Source organism: Ochotona princeps, chromosome 8 (assembly GCF_030435755.1).
Source record: "Ochotona princeps isolate mOchPri1 chromosome 8, mOchPri1.hap1, whole genome shotgun sequence".
Classification (NCBI taxonomy): domain Eukaryota; kingdom Metazoa; phylum Chordata; class Mammalia; order Lagomorpha; family Ochotonidae; genus Ochotona; species Ochotona princeps.
Genome location: NC_080839.1, coordinates 51,319,446 through 51,335,370, shown reverse-complemented (window position 1 = coordinate 51,335,370; position 15,925 = coordinate 51,319,446). Strand labels below are relative to the sequence as shown.

Sequence of the window (15,925 nt, the reverse complement as noted above, 5' to 3'; positions counted from 1 at the left end):
ACTGGTTCACTCCCCAAAAGACTATGGCAGCAAGGCCGAATTTTGGTAAGAAAGCCGGTTTAAGGTGATGTGGGTACATGGGCCAATTTCTACTGCTTTTCCAGATGCATTAGCAGGGAGCTGGAATGGAAGTGGAGCAGCAGGGCCAGAAACCAGGACTCATATGGGATACCTGTATCTCAGGCTGTGGCTTAGCCTCAGTGTGCTGGATGCCATCCCCTAATATAAAAATTTCTGAGTTCTGAACATTTCTGAGTTTGACTTCTTTCGCTTTATGAGCAAATGTGCCTAAAGTTTTTTGTTACAATTGTTATTTCCCCTTGAATTATAGTGAATCAACCAATACTAGTTATCTTTCTATATATCTTATGCATAGGCTTCTGATTCACCCAACAAAAAGTTTACTCTAACATAGCCTTGGACATAATTTGTTATAACTAGACCTTTGACAGTCTTTTTGTTTATATTGTACACTTAAGACCAGTGTTAGGTCTTTATAGAAACTATTTTTATATTTAAAAAGTTTAAAACCTTCTAAGAAGGATAAAGAGAGGTAGTTCTCATCTAGTGATTCACTTCCCAAATGCCTGCAACAATGGGAATTGAACTGGGTTGAAGTTGGAGCTAGGAAATCAGACCCTTACTCAGTTGGCAGCAATCTAATCACTTGGACCATCACATGTACTCTTCAGGGTCTGCCAAGCACTCTGATGTCAAATGCCACCATTTTAATCAATATCCTAATTTGTGGCTTATGTGTTTGTCCAGCAACCATAATTTACTTTTAGATAGGTTGGATAATTAGGGGGAAGAAGGAGGAACAAGAAGTCTTCTGCTAGTTAAAAAGTAGCAGTGGTGGGCCCGGCGGCATGGCCTAGTGGCTAAAATCCTCGCCTTGAACACCCCGGGATCCCATATGGGCGCCGGTTCTAATCCCAGCTGCTCCACTTCCCATCCAGCTCCCTGCTTGTGGCCTGGGAAAGCAGTCGAGGACTGCCCAAAGCCTTGGGACCCTGCACCCGCATGGGAGACCCGGAAGAGGTTCCAGGTTCCCGGCTTCGGATCGGCGCGCACCGGCCCGTTGCAGCTCACTTGGGGAGTGAAACATCGGATGGAAGATCTTCCTCTGTCTATCCTCCTCCTCTGTGTATATCCGGCTTTCCAATAATAATAAATCTTTAAAAAAAATAGCAGTAGCAGTATTGCTTTTTGTGCAGATTGGGGGAATATGATAGTAAGGGAAAATAAAAAGCGCCTTATGATCATTACCAATGACAGTGGTGATTCTTTTGGTTTTCATGGAGTATATGATGATGTGATAATTAAAAGATGAGTTTTTCTTGTTTGAGTTTCCAGACAAAGCCATACATTTATGGAACATTTTGGTAGAAAAAAAAAACAATTAAGATGATGGCATAACAAGTGTGGACTGGGATTGGATGCACCAAGCCGGGCCAGACTCCAACACTCTCTGGTGTCCTGGAGAACCAGGATAGGTGTGGGACTGTCTAGGCTAGGTCTCAACCCCTACTGAGCCATGTGTGAGCCATATGTGGGTATGGATGAGCCATGGCTGGGCTGAAATATCCAACAGCAAGGACCAGTTGGGTTGAAGGCCAGTCAGGAAAAGCCACTGTTCCTGCTAGGACAGGAGGTGAACTGACTGGCTCATGGACCCCCTGGGATGCGCAATATCTGGCATTGGGAGAGGTTCTGATGGAGGAGCCTGGGCAACTCCGCTGACAGGACACAGACCCAGCAGATAAACACAAGAAACATGATAGGAAACAGCCCAGAACAGGCCATGGCAAGATACCCACTGGCATACATTTGGCATGGGTCAGGAGCAGACCAGGCTGAATCAGTTCACGTCATCCACTGGCAAATTCGAGCACCAGAGCAGTGTGGGTTGAGCCAGGTTCAGTCACGAAAAAAAACAGTGCACAATACGGAATGCCAAGGTGAGGTTGCCTGTACCGGATGTGACGGCAGCGCCCAACCAGCACATGTGAGAACCAGGAATAGAGGGGGCGGAACCGGCAGGGGCAATTGGGGGGGGTTCCCTTGCTGGATAGCTACTCCCACTGGAGAGCATGAGCTGGAATGGGGGCAGACCAGACTAAGCAAGGCTACAACACCTGTGCGCCTCATGTGGACTAGATCGGGGAAAAGCCAGGCTGGGCAGATTATTCCTACTGGTGCAAACAAAATTAGAGTGGGTGAGGGTTGTTTGGGCTTAGCCACAGCATCAGCTGGCAGAAGCTGGCAAAAGCTGGCACTGTGGTCTAATTCTGTCAAGTCAAACCACAGAACCACATGGAGAGTGCATAATCTGGGAGTAGGAGAGGCCTGGGAGGGAAATAGTGGGCTCCTTCCTCTTGGGTTACCACTCCCACAGAGGGCACGAAAACTAGGACAGGGGCTGGGGTGGCTAGACAGACACCAACAGCATCTGTGTGGGCTGCATAGTGGAGCTGGTTAGATGAAACTAAGCTTTAATACACATCGACATGTACGAGAGCCGAATGGGGTGTGGGATAGACTGGACTACTGCTACACATACTGGCAAACCAGGGTAGGGGGCGGCACTGGTGGGGGTTATTGTGGGTCGCTCCAGCTAGGCTGCAGCTCTCACTGGTTTATGCGAGGGCTATGTGCTGGGCAGAACCAGGCTGGACTGCAACACCCATTGGTTCCAGTGGAAGTCGGGAGTGAAAACGGAACCAACCCAGCCATTGCAACCACCATCTGATCAGGGCGATGGACTGTGCCAGGCCCTGTACTTGCTTAGTACATACAAGAGTCTGATCTGAGAACACCTCAGACAAAGTTTCTTTGGAGATCTCCCCAATGGAAATGCTGGACTCAGAACCCAAACCAAGAAAAGACGGAAGAAAGAACAGGTCAATCAACCATCTCAACTATATGTTGGTAGCGAAATACTGGACAAACGGAGAATCTATGATGGACTATGTCAATTAGTGGATTCTTCAAAGACCTCATTGTGCTTGGAGTGGCATGATTGGCAGCGATTCATAATTGGTGAACCATCAAAACCACTTGAGCAAGAACCTCAGAACATGCCCTACATCCGGGACCTGGGGTGGATAGGAAACTGGGTGGGGCTTCTCCCTTAATATCTCCTTTTAAACATTAAGGAAACAATATGGAGATAATAGTCTTACCCACTTTCCTATAGCCCTTGAACCTTTTTACCCTAATTAGCTATGTAAAGATTGTCAAATATAATAAAAAAAAGATGATGGCATAAAAATAGGGAAAATTTACCATGGGGAACATTTTTTTTTCCTTTCCTAAAAGCGCGCGCGCGCACACACACACACACACACACACACACACATATATGTATATTTTTTTTTTGGTCAAGGAGATGATCTTAATTAAACCAACACTATGAAACAGTTGCATGTGAAATGTTTGTGATAAAAATAATTGAACATAGTGAAAAAATTAAGTATGGCAATTTGCTCATTAAACTTACCTTATCTATTCTCGTAGCTAACTTGTGTTCAAAGGGATGATGGCATCCTTGTCCTGCTTTTCCAGGGACCTGATAAGAAGTGGCCTTTGCTCATGATACAGACCACAGTTTTTTAACATTTATTTAATTTTTATTGGAAAGATCAGATTCACAGAGAAGAGAGACAAAGAGAAGGATCTTCCATCTGCTGGTTCACTCCCCAAATAGCAAGAGCTGAGCCAATCCAAAACCAGGAGCCAGGAACTTCTTCCGGGCCCCACACGAGGGTTCCAAAGCTATAGGCAATTCTCTACTGCTTTTGCAGGCCACAAGCAAGCAGTGGGATGGGAAGTGGAGCAGCTGGGACTCGAACCAGCGTCCATATGGTATGTTATAGCTTGCAGGGGGAGGATTAGCTTATTGAGCCATCACACCAGGACCTGAGTTTTCCTATGATTATGCTTTTCTTTCCGTCTTCCTCCTGTGTTGTCAGCGTGCACTCTATAAAGATGCAAGCTGGAGGTGTTTTTGTTTTGGGATTAGTTGGGATTTCTTCAGATTTCTTTTCTGGGATACAAGCAAGCTTGTATTTGAATTTTTACTCCCAGAGATACAATCTGACTTTGCTATTCTAAACATTTTTCCCCGAAATTGTAACTCCTAGTTACTAAAGTATTCATCAGATTTCTTGGCTTGGGGGACAGTACTGTGATGCGGTAGTTTTTAAGCTTGTGCTTGCAGTATTAGCATGAGCACCAGTTGAATTCCTGACTGTTCTACTTCCAATACCTCTCCTTGCTATCATTCCTGGGAAACCAATAAAAGTTGGTCCAGTTTCTTGGACTCTTGTCACCCAATAGGGAAGCCCTGAGAGAAGTCCAGGATCCTGGCTTCAGCTTTACTCATCCCTGGTCGTGATGGCTGTTTGGGAACTGAATAAGCATCTTTTTTTTTTTTTTTTTTTTAATCTTAGCTGCCCTTAAGCAACATCTTATTGTGGTGGGTACAGACATGCACAAAGAACAGAACAGGGCTTACAGCTGTGAGCATGCAATACTTTGAAAATAATCACTTTATTTATATTTTAAAAGGTTTATTTGAAATGCAGAATGATGTAGAGCAAACTCTCAAGAGCTTCCATTCACTGATTCAATCCTAAATGGACACAATAGTCAGGTTTGGACAGAGTGAGTCTAGAACATCATTTGGGTCTGCCATGTTGGTTGCATTAGCCCAAGTGATTGGGCCATCATCTGCTGCCTCACAAGATGTTATAGTAGGAATCAGTATCAGAAGTAGCCAGGATTGGAACTTGCACTACAGTATGGAATTCAGACATCACGAGTGTAAAAACCTGCTATACTATAAAACCAGACTCTGGCATAGTTGGTTTTGTTTGTTTGTTTTTAGCAGATTATTTTTTAATCAGTTGACTTTAAAATGCTTCATTTTCTTCATGTTTTTTTAGATGATAGTATTTCTGCTGCAAGTACTTCTGATGTTCAAGATCGCCTGTCAGCCCTGGAGTTACGAGTCCAACAACAAGAAGATGAAATCACTCTGCTAAAGGCAGCTTTGGCTGATGTTCTAAGACGTCTTGCAATCTCTGAAGATCATGTGGCCTCAGTGAAAAAATCAGTCCCAAGTAAAGGTAATTGTAAATGTGAGGAAAAATAAGAAGAGTTGCTTTGCAATGTTTTGCGTAAACGTTAAAATTGGCAATTCAGAATGAATTTCTTGGATTGTTTTGTTCTCCTATTTCCTTTCTCTTTCCAAAACATTCTGATAATTTTAAACTAGGACTTTTTGTTTCATGTTACTGATGGCACTTTCACCCTTCTTTTTTTTTTTTTTAAAGATTTATTCATTTTTTTTTTTTTTTTATTACAGCCAGATATACACAGAGGAGGAGAGACAGAGAGGAAGATCTTCCGTCCGATGATTCACTCCCCAAGTGAGCCGCAACGGGCCAGTGCGCGCCGGGAACCTGGAACCTCTTCCGGGTCTCCCACGTGGGTGCAGGGTCCCAATGCATTGGGCCGTCCTCAACTGCTCTCCCAGGCCACAAGCAGGGAGCTGGATGGGAAGTGGAGCAGCTGGGATTAGAACTGGTGCCCATATGGGATCCCGGGGCTTTCAAGGCGAGGACTTTAGCCACTAGACCACGCCACCGGGCCCGCACTTTCACCCTTCTAAATCAGACTATTTGTGTGAACTTTGAATTCAAGTAGATCATAAATTTTCTGAGGATAGAAATCAGATCCTTTTTTGTATCTCATTCTATAGATAGTTACATATCTATATATTTTATATCAAACCTCTTATTAGGGAGATACTTATTATAGTTCAAATAATTTTATTCTGCATTCTCTGTGGTCCTTAACAGAATCCTGAAGAGATTAATTAAACTCTGAAGATTTGTCCAACCCTAATTCAGTGAGGTTTAATTCCAGATACTGGGAGTTTGGGGCTCGGCAGTGTGGCCTAGTGGCTAAGGTCCTCGCCTTGATCCCATATGGCCGCTGGTTCTAATCCCGGCAGCTCCACTTCCTCTCTATCTCTCCTCCTCTCAGTATATCTGACTTTGTAATGAAAATAAAATAAATCAAAAAAAAAAAAAAAAAACATGGTGGGACAGATACTGGGAGTTTTCGAAGTTAGGAAAAATGGTCAGAGGACAGGTTGCTCTGACTGGAGCACATTAGTGTCCTTTCCCTTCTTTCAGTCACTGAGAATGTTTTTAAGAGTTTTTTTTCTAGGGTTGATTTTTTTTTTTTAAAGATTTATTTATTGTTATCACAAAGTCAGATATACAGAGAGGAGGAGAGACAGAGAGGAAGATCTTCTATCTGATGAGTCACTCCCCAAGTGAGCGCAACAGCTGGAGCTGAGCCAATCAAGTCAAGAACCTGGAACCTCTTCTGGGACTCCCACACGGGTACAGGGTCCCAAGGCTTTGGGCTGTCCTCGACTGCCTTCCCAGGCCACAAGCAGGGAGCTGGATGGGAAGTGGAGCTGCTGGGATTAAAACCGGCGCCCATATGGGATCCCGGGGTGTTCAAGGCGAGGACTTTAGCAGCTAGGCCATGCCGCCGGGCCCCTCCTTGGGTTGATTTTATAGAGAGAAGACAGAGAGGAATATCTTCCATCTGATTCACTCCCCAAGTGGCCACAATGGCTAGAGCTAAGCCAGTCTGAAGCCAGCAGGTTCTTCTGGGTCTCCCATGTGGGTTCAGGGTGCCTAGGCCTTGGGCTGTCCTTAACTATTTTCTAGGCCATAAGCAGGGAGATGGAAGGGAGACAGGGCTGCCGGGATTAGAACTGGCACGTGCAAGACGAAGACTAGACTACCATGCCAGTCCCTTCTTTTTTTTTTTCTCCCTCCATCCTTCTTCCTCTATATTCAAAATAAAAGAATAAACGAACACATACATATATACATACATACATACATACGTAAATACAGCTTAGATATATGAGAGAAGTGCTGAGTTCCTGTAAGGGTCTGGAGGTAGAAAGGACTAAGGGCATCATTCTTTCCTATACTATAAAACCCATTCTTTGGCCTCCCATCCAGAAGCACCTGGGCACATGTGTTAAGCTTGAAGCATTAAAGGCCTGGTGCGGTAGCCTAGCAACTAGTGGGAGACCTAGAGGAAGTTCCTGGCTCCTGGCTTCAGATAGTCTCAGCTCAAATCATTGTAGCGACTTGGAGAGTGAATTATCAGATGGAAGATCTTCCTCTGGCTTTCTTTCTCTCTGTGTATCTGACTTTCCAATTAAAAAAAAAATCTTGGGCCCAACATGGTGGCCTAGCAGCTTAAGTCTTTGCCTAGAACGCTCCGGGATCCCATATGGGTGCCAGTTCTAATTCCTGCAGCTCCACTTCTCCTCCTGCTCCCTGCTTGTGGCCTGGGAAAGCAGTCGAGGACGGCCCAAAGCCTTGGGACCCTGCACCTATGTGGGAGACCTGGAGGAAGTTCCTTGTTCCTGGCTTTGGATCAGCGCAGCACCGACTGTTGCGCTCACTTGGGAGTGAATCATTGGACGGAAGATCTTCCTCTCTTTCTCTCCTCCTCCTCTCTGTATCTGACTTTGTGATAAAAATAAATCTTTAAAAAAAATCTTAAAGTTTATTTTAAATGGCTTATGTTATTAGTCATTAAACATTTCTCGTTATACTAAAAAAAGTGGTGATTTGTAGTCTTGGGTTAGTGGAGAAAAATTTAAAGGAATATTTCCTTTTGTTTTTAATTTACAAAAATACTTCAGTAAAGAATTTTCTGAAACACTTAAAGGAAACTTAAGGGCTACTATTTAAAAAATTCTGATAACATAGTGTTTTGCGTAATCACACATCAGTCACTTAGCACCTACATCACTTTGTATAAGTTTTGAAAACTTAATTGTGTTTTAGTTGTCCTCATTCATGATTTCTTTGTCTCATAGATGAGTTCAAGTTCAGTTTTTGTTTAAATTAGTTCATTTGTTTTATTGGAAGCTGGTAGAGTGGCAGAGAGGAAGAGACACAATTTTTCGTATATTAGGGCATTGCCTAATTAGCTTCAGCGGCTGGGCTGTTCCGCCATGTTGGTGACAAGGACCCAAACACTTGGGCCATTATTTACTGTTTTTCCAAGTAATTTACTGAGATAACAGGGAGCTGGATCAGAAGTGCAACAGGCAGCAGATAACTGCCTCTCTAATATGGCAGGTGGAGGCTTACGCTGTATACCAACCACAATGCTAGTCTTCCGGATCGTTTTGTTTGTTTTTGAAGATTTATTTTTATTACAAAGTCATATACAGAGAGGAGGAGAGACAGAGAGGAAGATCTTCCGTCCGATGATTCACTCCCCAAGTGAGCCGCAACGGCTGGTGCCGTGCCGATCCGAAACCAGGAACCAGGAACCTCTTCCAGGTCTCCCAAGTGGGTGCAGGGTCCCAAAGCCTTGGGCCATTCTCAGCTGCCTTCCCAGGCCACAAGCAGGGAGCTGAATGGGAAGTGGAGCAGCCGGGACCAGAACTGGCGCCCATATGGGATCCCGGGGCGTTCAAGGCGAGGACTTTAGCTGCTAGGCCACCATGCCTGGCCGGGCCCAAAAAACATCAGTTTTTAAACACTATGTTTATTTAGCCCTGGATGTATAATTAGAATTTATAAGTATTCATTTTCAGTTAAATTATTAAGAGGACAGTATCACATTATCATCTTTGTAAGATATTTGAATTTTCTGGAGAATTTTTCTCTAGAGGTGATACTAAGCCCATTGTGGGTAAATAGAGTAGAATCCTTTTATGAAGCAGTGGTTGGACAGATCTTTTTCTCATTCCTTCAGGCAAGTATTGCTTAATTCTGCTAAATGATTATGTAGAAGATAGGACTTGGCTTCATGTACGGTTAACACCAGTATTAATGATTTGTGTGCTGATACCTTACTGAAATTCTGTCACTTCATAATGATGTTGCCAGGCAGTTAATGCCGCAATCAGAAACACACCTAAGTTTTTCAATAGTTTTTTTTTCTTTTAGCTATGTTAAGTATGCCAGTAGTATTAAAACCTAAGCCCTTTTCTTACCTTAATTATTTGATGCTGTACTCTTAAGCGAGGTAGCAGGTTTCACAATGGTTTTTTTAAGATAGGCAGTCCTTCGGCCCGTTGCGGCTCACTTGGGGAGTGAATCATCGGACGGAAGATCTTCCTCTCTGTCTGTCCTCCTCTGTGTATATCTGGCTGTAATAAAATGAATAAATCTTTAAAAAAAAAAAATAAAGATAGGCAGTCCTGAGCCTGGCACGGTAGCTTAATGGCTTAAGTCCTTGCCTTGCAAGCGCCAGGATCCCATGTGGGCACCAGTTCTTATCCTGGCTGCTCCACTTTGCTTCCAGCTCTGTGCCTGTGGCCTGGGAAAGCAGTCGAGGACAGCCCAAAGCCTTGGGACCATACAGCAACGTGGGAGACCCTGAAGAAACTCCTGGCTTCAGATCGCCTCAGCTCTGGCTGTTGTGGCCACCTGGGGAGTTAACCAGCCGATGGAAGAACTTTCTGTCTCTCCTTTCTGTATATCTGCCTTTCCAATGAAAAGAAAACAAGTCTTTAAAAAAAAAAGGGCCGTCATTTAAATTTCTCAAATACTTTCTCTGTCAGAAAATTCTTTCCTTCTGACGGCATATGTTCATTATGTATGAACCAATGGCAACTTAATCGTTGCCTAACGAAAGAAATTCCTATGCTTTGGAGCAAAAAGGAAGGCCTAGGGAATAGTTTGGCAGCTTTAATAACCAGGAAGACCAGTAATGCTACAGGTGGTGCCTAGGAAATCTATTAAGACCTCTTGGGTGACAAATTGAATGTAATTTGAGAGTACAGCACTGTGGCATTAAATGAAGACAAGCTGTTAGTACACAATGATGCAGAGGTAAAAATATCAGCTTTATCTAAAGTTGTAATCAGTCATTTAAACAAGGAAACTGCTGGCAAATCAGATAATCTTTGACACATGAGAACTGAAATACCCTAGAGATAAAATTGAAATAGGTTAGTTTTCTAAAACGAGATTTCTGATATGTGGAATTTGAAGTATTAAAGACAGATATCTGTATCTTTTGGCTCTTACCGCATTATTAGAAAAATAACAAGGACTGTCGTGGATTCACTAATTATTGTTAATACATATATTTGTCAGGTTGGGAAGCTAACACAAAATATCATTTTCATTTTGAGTATTAGTCACACAAAGATTGATATTCTGTGCAGTTTTTCACTTCAAGTGCCTACAGCTTTAGGCCCAGGCCAGGCTGAAGCCTGGAGTCTGGAGCTAGTCCAGCTCTCCCCACATGTATGTCTGAACCCAGGTATTTGAGCCATCCTCTGCTGCCTCCTAGGGTGTAGATTATAAGGAAGCTGATCAGAAGCGTAGTAGTAGCCAGAACTCAGATCCAGGCACTGCCATAAATGGAATGTGATCGTCTTAACTAGTGTCTTAAGTGTTGTGCCAGAAGCCTGCTTCAGGTGTGGCTTAAAATGACTGAATGCCTCAGAACTTTCGAAGATGCTCTTTTGCATGGGAATACATTGGTGTGTATGTTATGTCAAACTGCTCAGCAGTTTACGTTTACCGAATGCTGTTTCTATATGAGAATCTAGTGTTTGTTGTTTACCCTTAAAAATATTTTGAAAAAAATCAGTGTCTAAGAAGTAAAAAGTCTAAGGGGTTTACTTTTCTGTGAGACAATAGCAAAAAAAAAAAAAAAAAAGTGCAGATATAATTCCAATTAGAGAAAATAAAATTAGATGAAGAACATGTAGCAGTCAGTTTCCCTCCACCCACTCCAAAACTAACAAGCAAACAAAAGTGTAAAACAATTAATAGATTGAGAAAGATGCCCAAGATCTTGCAAATGAAGCCGGAGAAAAAGGCATACAGATAGAGCTATGTGAAGGGAATCTGAAATAAACTAAAGATGGAGTTTCAAGCGGGACTCTTTCTCCATGTGCCTTCTTTGCCCCCATGATGAAAATTTTGTGTATCCTTAAAGGTCTTTATTTCTTTTGTTATTTTTTTTTTTAATTCAGTAATTCATTTGTTCGGAAGACAAAGAATGAGAACGATTGTATATTGGTCATTTCCCAAATAGCCACGTCAGCCAGGTCTAGGCCAGGCCGAATCCTGGGTCCAGAAGATCCATCTTCATCTGCCATGTACTTGAGCCATCTTCTGCCTTCTCAGGGCATTAGTTGGAAGCTGCGTGGGAAGCAGAAGAGCCAAGACTTGACCCAGCACTGTGATAGAGAGTTTCAGGGGTCGCAATTACAGCTTATCTCCACAGAACACTCACTTTGTCATTTGCTTTAAATTTTGGTATGTTTTTTTCTAATCTCCCTTCCCCTCCCTTCCTCCCGTTCCCCTCCCCTCTCTTCTCTACTCCTCTCCTCATAATATTTGTTGTCCTTACTAGATTATAAGATATTTGAAAGCAGGCAGAGTTCCTTACTAATACATGTATAGCTAACCTTTTAGGATGGCTTTGTAAATTCGGGAAGAAGGGAACTTACAGAAATCAGAAGTTGTGATACAAGAAAATTTTGCTTTGGAGAGAGGGATTGAAAGAAATGTAAGCATTGGAGGAAATTCAGCCTGGTGCATCAGTCTTGGGGCTAAATCCTCATATTGTATGTGCCAGGATGCCATGTGGGCACCAGTTAATGTCCCGGCTGCTCCATTTCCCATCCAGCTCCCTGCTTGTAACCTGGGAAATCAGAGGAGGATGGCCTAAGACTTTGGGACTCTGCACCCACGTGGGAGACCCAGAAGAAACTCTTAGCTTCAGATCAGCTCGGCTCTAGATGTTGTGACCAGTTGGGGGAGTGAACCAGCGGGTGAAGATCTTTCTTTCTCTCCTTTCTGTATGTCTGCCTTTCCAATAAAAAACAAAGTAAATATTGTTTTTAAAATAGAATTAGAGGATACTGTATTTTGGAATAATAAGAATTTTGAATTTTTAGCTATGAATTGTGTAGTAGACCTTGGTTATAACTTAACTTTGCCAGGTCTAGGGTATAGGAAAATTCATTACTACTTAGGAGCTGTCAGTCTAAGGTATCAGAGAGGTAATATGCTTGAGTCTGTCATCAAGAAATATAAATCATATGGACTAGTATTTTCCTGTCATAAAATAAAAACATTTTCGTTGGCCTCCAACCCTGGAATTTATTATTTTTTCCAATGTAATTAAAACTAAATTAGTGCCTTCCTGGTTTATAGACTGTTAGCCTGAATTTTTCTTATTTCATGTTAGTTGCTGCTCAGAAATAGAACTGCTATTGTACTTTGATCCCTGAAGTCATTTTTGCTTCCAGATCTTACAGGCAAGACATTGAGAGGTTTTTGGCTTTCTAGTGCCTAACCCTAGGAAGATCGAGAAAAGTGTGCTTGTACACACACACACACACACACACACACACACACACACTGAGCTAATGATGGATTCCACCTAGGAACTTGTGTAAATATAAGAATCACTTTTATGAATCTTGAAGTTAAGTTTGTAAAGTTCTTAATTTCAAAGAATATATAGTTGACTTCAGAAAAATGTTCCCCCTCAGTTGCTTTTTAGTTTCTGCCTCTATTTTACTTAATTCAGTTGTTCTGGTTTGGGTTATCATGCATGATTTTATCTAAATATTAAGGATTCCCAGTACTATAAACTGTTTTGAACTGTAGAATTAATAGTGACCTTGATGGAACGGGCTCTTGGAGTGTTGGGTAGAATGCTGTTGGGGCATCCATATCCAAGTGACTAAACTCAAGTGCTGAAGGAATGTCCAGATGCAAGAATGAAAGTGGTATGTATAGGAAGTTAAACTGTTAGAATCTATGCTGCTGCTTTTTTTTTTTTTAAGATTTATTCATTTTATTACAAAGTCAGATATACAGAGAGGAGGAGAGACAGAGAGGAAGATCTTCCATCCGATGATTCACTCCCCAAGTGAGCCGCAACGGCCCGGTGCTGTGCCGATCCGAAGCCGGGAACCTGGAACCTCTTCCAGTTCTCCCACATAGGTGCAGGGTCCCAATGCATTGGGCCATCCTCAGCTGCCTTCCTAGGCCACAAGCAGGGAGCTGGATGGGAAGTGGAGCTGCCGGGATTAGAACCAGCGCCCATATGGGATCCCGGGGCTTTCAAGGCGATGACTTTAGCTGCTAGGCCACGGCGCGGGGCCCAGAATCTATGCTTCTAAACTGAAGCATAGATTGTGAGCTTCAGGAATGTCAAGAATTGAGCCTGGTCTGGTAGGTAAGGAACATTGAAAGCAATGGAGAATCTGTGTGGGAGACCTGGATTGAATATTTGTGTTCTGGCTTTGACCTGGTCTCAGCGCCAGCTGTTGCAGGCAGTTGGAGGAGTGAACCAGCAAGTGAAAGAAAAGTTGAATAAAATGACTGCTGATAAGTATCCATTGAATCAGTGATAAGCCATTGATGATCTTGAACAGAAAAATTCAGCAAAATGATTAGATGATTTGCCAATTGCAGAAGCTATTGAGATAAAATTGGCAAATTATAGATTGATACAGATATTGGACTTGGTATGAAGGTGGATAGATAAACAGATGTGAGTAGGGCTTTGTTTATTCACAGTAACACTTCAATATTTGGCATTTTGGGATTCAAAATTTATAGTTTCAACAAAATTTTCTGAAGATCAGTGATGTGGAGAATTATGGCTTACTTCAACTTTGAATCATGTGTTTTAATGCTACCATGTATGGAGAACAAACCTTGTTGCTATCAATTAACCTAGCTGCTTTTTAACAGTGTTGGATTTTCTGCTGCTTTTTTTTTTTTTTTTTTTTTTTTTTTTTTATTGAACTGTTAACATCCAGTGCTACTTTCCTGGAGAGGAGTGATCAGTCTAATTGATCTATGAGAAACACTTAAAGGTTTGTTATAAAAAAGATTTTTTTTAACTATCTTTAGGTCAGTCAGGCCTTCGAGAAGCTATTTCCATGTCCTGCATAAGCAATGGCAGTGGTGCAAACAGAAAGCCAAGTCACTCAAGCTCTGTTTCAATTGCAAGAAAAGAAACACTTTCATCTGCTGCTAAAAGGTATCCATTTCTAAAGAAGATAAAGATGGCAGATTTGTCTGAATGTGGTTAATCAGTCTACTTTTCAAAAGAATGTGAAATGTGGAATTGAAGTAAGCATGTTCTTTGAATTCTTTAACTGAGACATCCAGCCTGTGCTCATTTAGTTCACATTCGTAATATTTGGTCATTTCCAAAGAACGTGACTTTAATTTTGGGTTTTTCTTATTTCTTTGTAATTCTTTTTAGCAAGCATTTATTGATAAATATTGATAGGTTTAATGAAATTATAGCAATGAGATTTGCATATTAAGTAATATAGTTGACATCAGTGTTAAAGGAAAATTACGATCTTTCACATTAGTGAGGCATTAAATGCTGTAATAACTTTTATTCTTTGTAACATGAAGGCTGAATTCAAAATGAGGTACTCTGTGTGTGTGTATACATGTGCATGTATCTGTATATTAGGGGATGGTGGGTAAGAGGGCTGTAAATGCACTGTAATGTACAAGTTTGCAGTAATTTAATCTGTTCTCATAAAATTGCTTACAGAATCTCTTTTTTGAAATTTCTAGCAAATTATTCCATAAAGAGTTTGGAGAAACCGTAAGAGATCAACTCCCTTATTTTACAACTGTTCACTTCAAGGAGTGAGTCAGGAGATACCTTAAGTAATAGAATAATGTGTAACCTTGTGCTAATAGTAACTATTTACCTGAATAAAATAATGCCAGTGACTGAATTATTCATAATGGAGATTTACAGATATATAAGCAAAAAAGTTGCTGTAGGAATGGTAAAGAAATAACAGGATGTTTAGTCTTGGTGTCATCATTACAGATTTTAGACTTTTCCCCTCTGAAGGATGCCAGAATTCATTACTTATATTTTAAAAAGAGAAGGACAAATACTAATGGAAAACACATTAGTGGAAGAAAGTTTTAATACAAGATTTTAATAAATTCCCTTTGTCGCATCCTTAATAGCTCTGATTCAGCCCATTTCTTTATATAACACTGTCTTGCTGTTGTGTAGTGATTATTATTATACACAGTAGTTACTTGTCCATCTAACATCAGCAGTGATTCTTACTTGATGATTGAGGGACTCAGTTGTTTCGAAATAACCCAGAAGGAAAATCCCCTTTAGGTTGTACTGGTCCCACATAAATTTAACTGTGTGTGCATTCATGATGTTTTACGACAAACAAGGAAGAAACTCAAGTATTTTTGTATTTTTTTAATTTCAAAGTCAGTTTAGTTGATATGATTTTTGACAGAATTGTATTTCATAGCACATGTTTTAGGAAACAGTGAACAGAGCAAGTAAACAGACTTGATGTCAGAAAGTATAAGAGCTGAATTAGATTAAGAAATGTCACTGTCTTCTCTAAGCTTCTTCAAATAAGTAAATAAATACTGAAATATATGAAGAAATACAATTAAAAGATTTGTCCTAGTGATTGTCATACCAGTTATGACACCCGTTTCCCAAAGGGGCACCTGGGTTTGATGCCCACCTGTGGCTCCGATTCTAGCTTCCTGTAACACAGACCTCTGGAGCCTGTGGTGATGGCTCAAGTAGTTGAGTTTCTGCTGCTTACGGGGAGACTTGGCTTAGATTCCAGGCTTTCAGCTTCAGCTTGCCTCCGCCCTACCTATTGTGGTCATCAGTGGAGTACACCAGCAAATGGGAGCTCTCTTTCTGCCTCTCAAATAATTTTTAATATGAAAAAAGTCACTCAAGATATCTAATGTTTTGAACTGTTATAATGAGATAATTAAATTGTATATAAAACCTATATTTTTAAAAAATGTTCTTGGAACATTACTTTCATATAGGCCATGCA

General features: G+C 41.4%; 1 protein-coding gene across 4 annotated transcripts in view; it reads left to right on the top strand.

Moving 5' to 3' along the window:
- EML4 (EMAP like 4) overlaps positions 1-15,925 on the top strand; it is a 132,250-nt gene that overhangs the window by 65,718 nt on the left and 50,607 nt on the right. For all 4 annotated transcript variants that reach the window (XM_058668021.1, XM_058668020.1, XM_058668019.1 and 1 more), the window contains exons 2-3: positions 4,950-5,132; positions 13,965-14,094. In XM_058668021.1, coding sequence (XP_058524004.1) covers positions 4,950-5,132; positions 13,965-14,094 — 313 coding nt within the window. The remainder of the gene's footprint in view (positions 1-4,949; positions 5,133-13,964; positions 14,095-15,925) is intronic.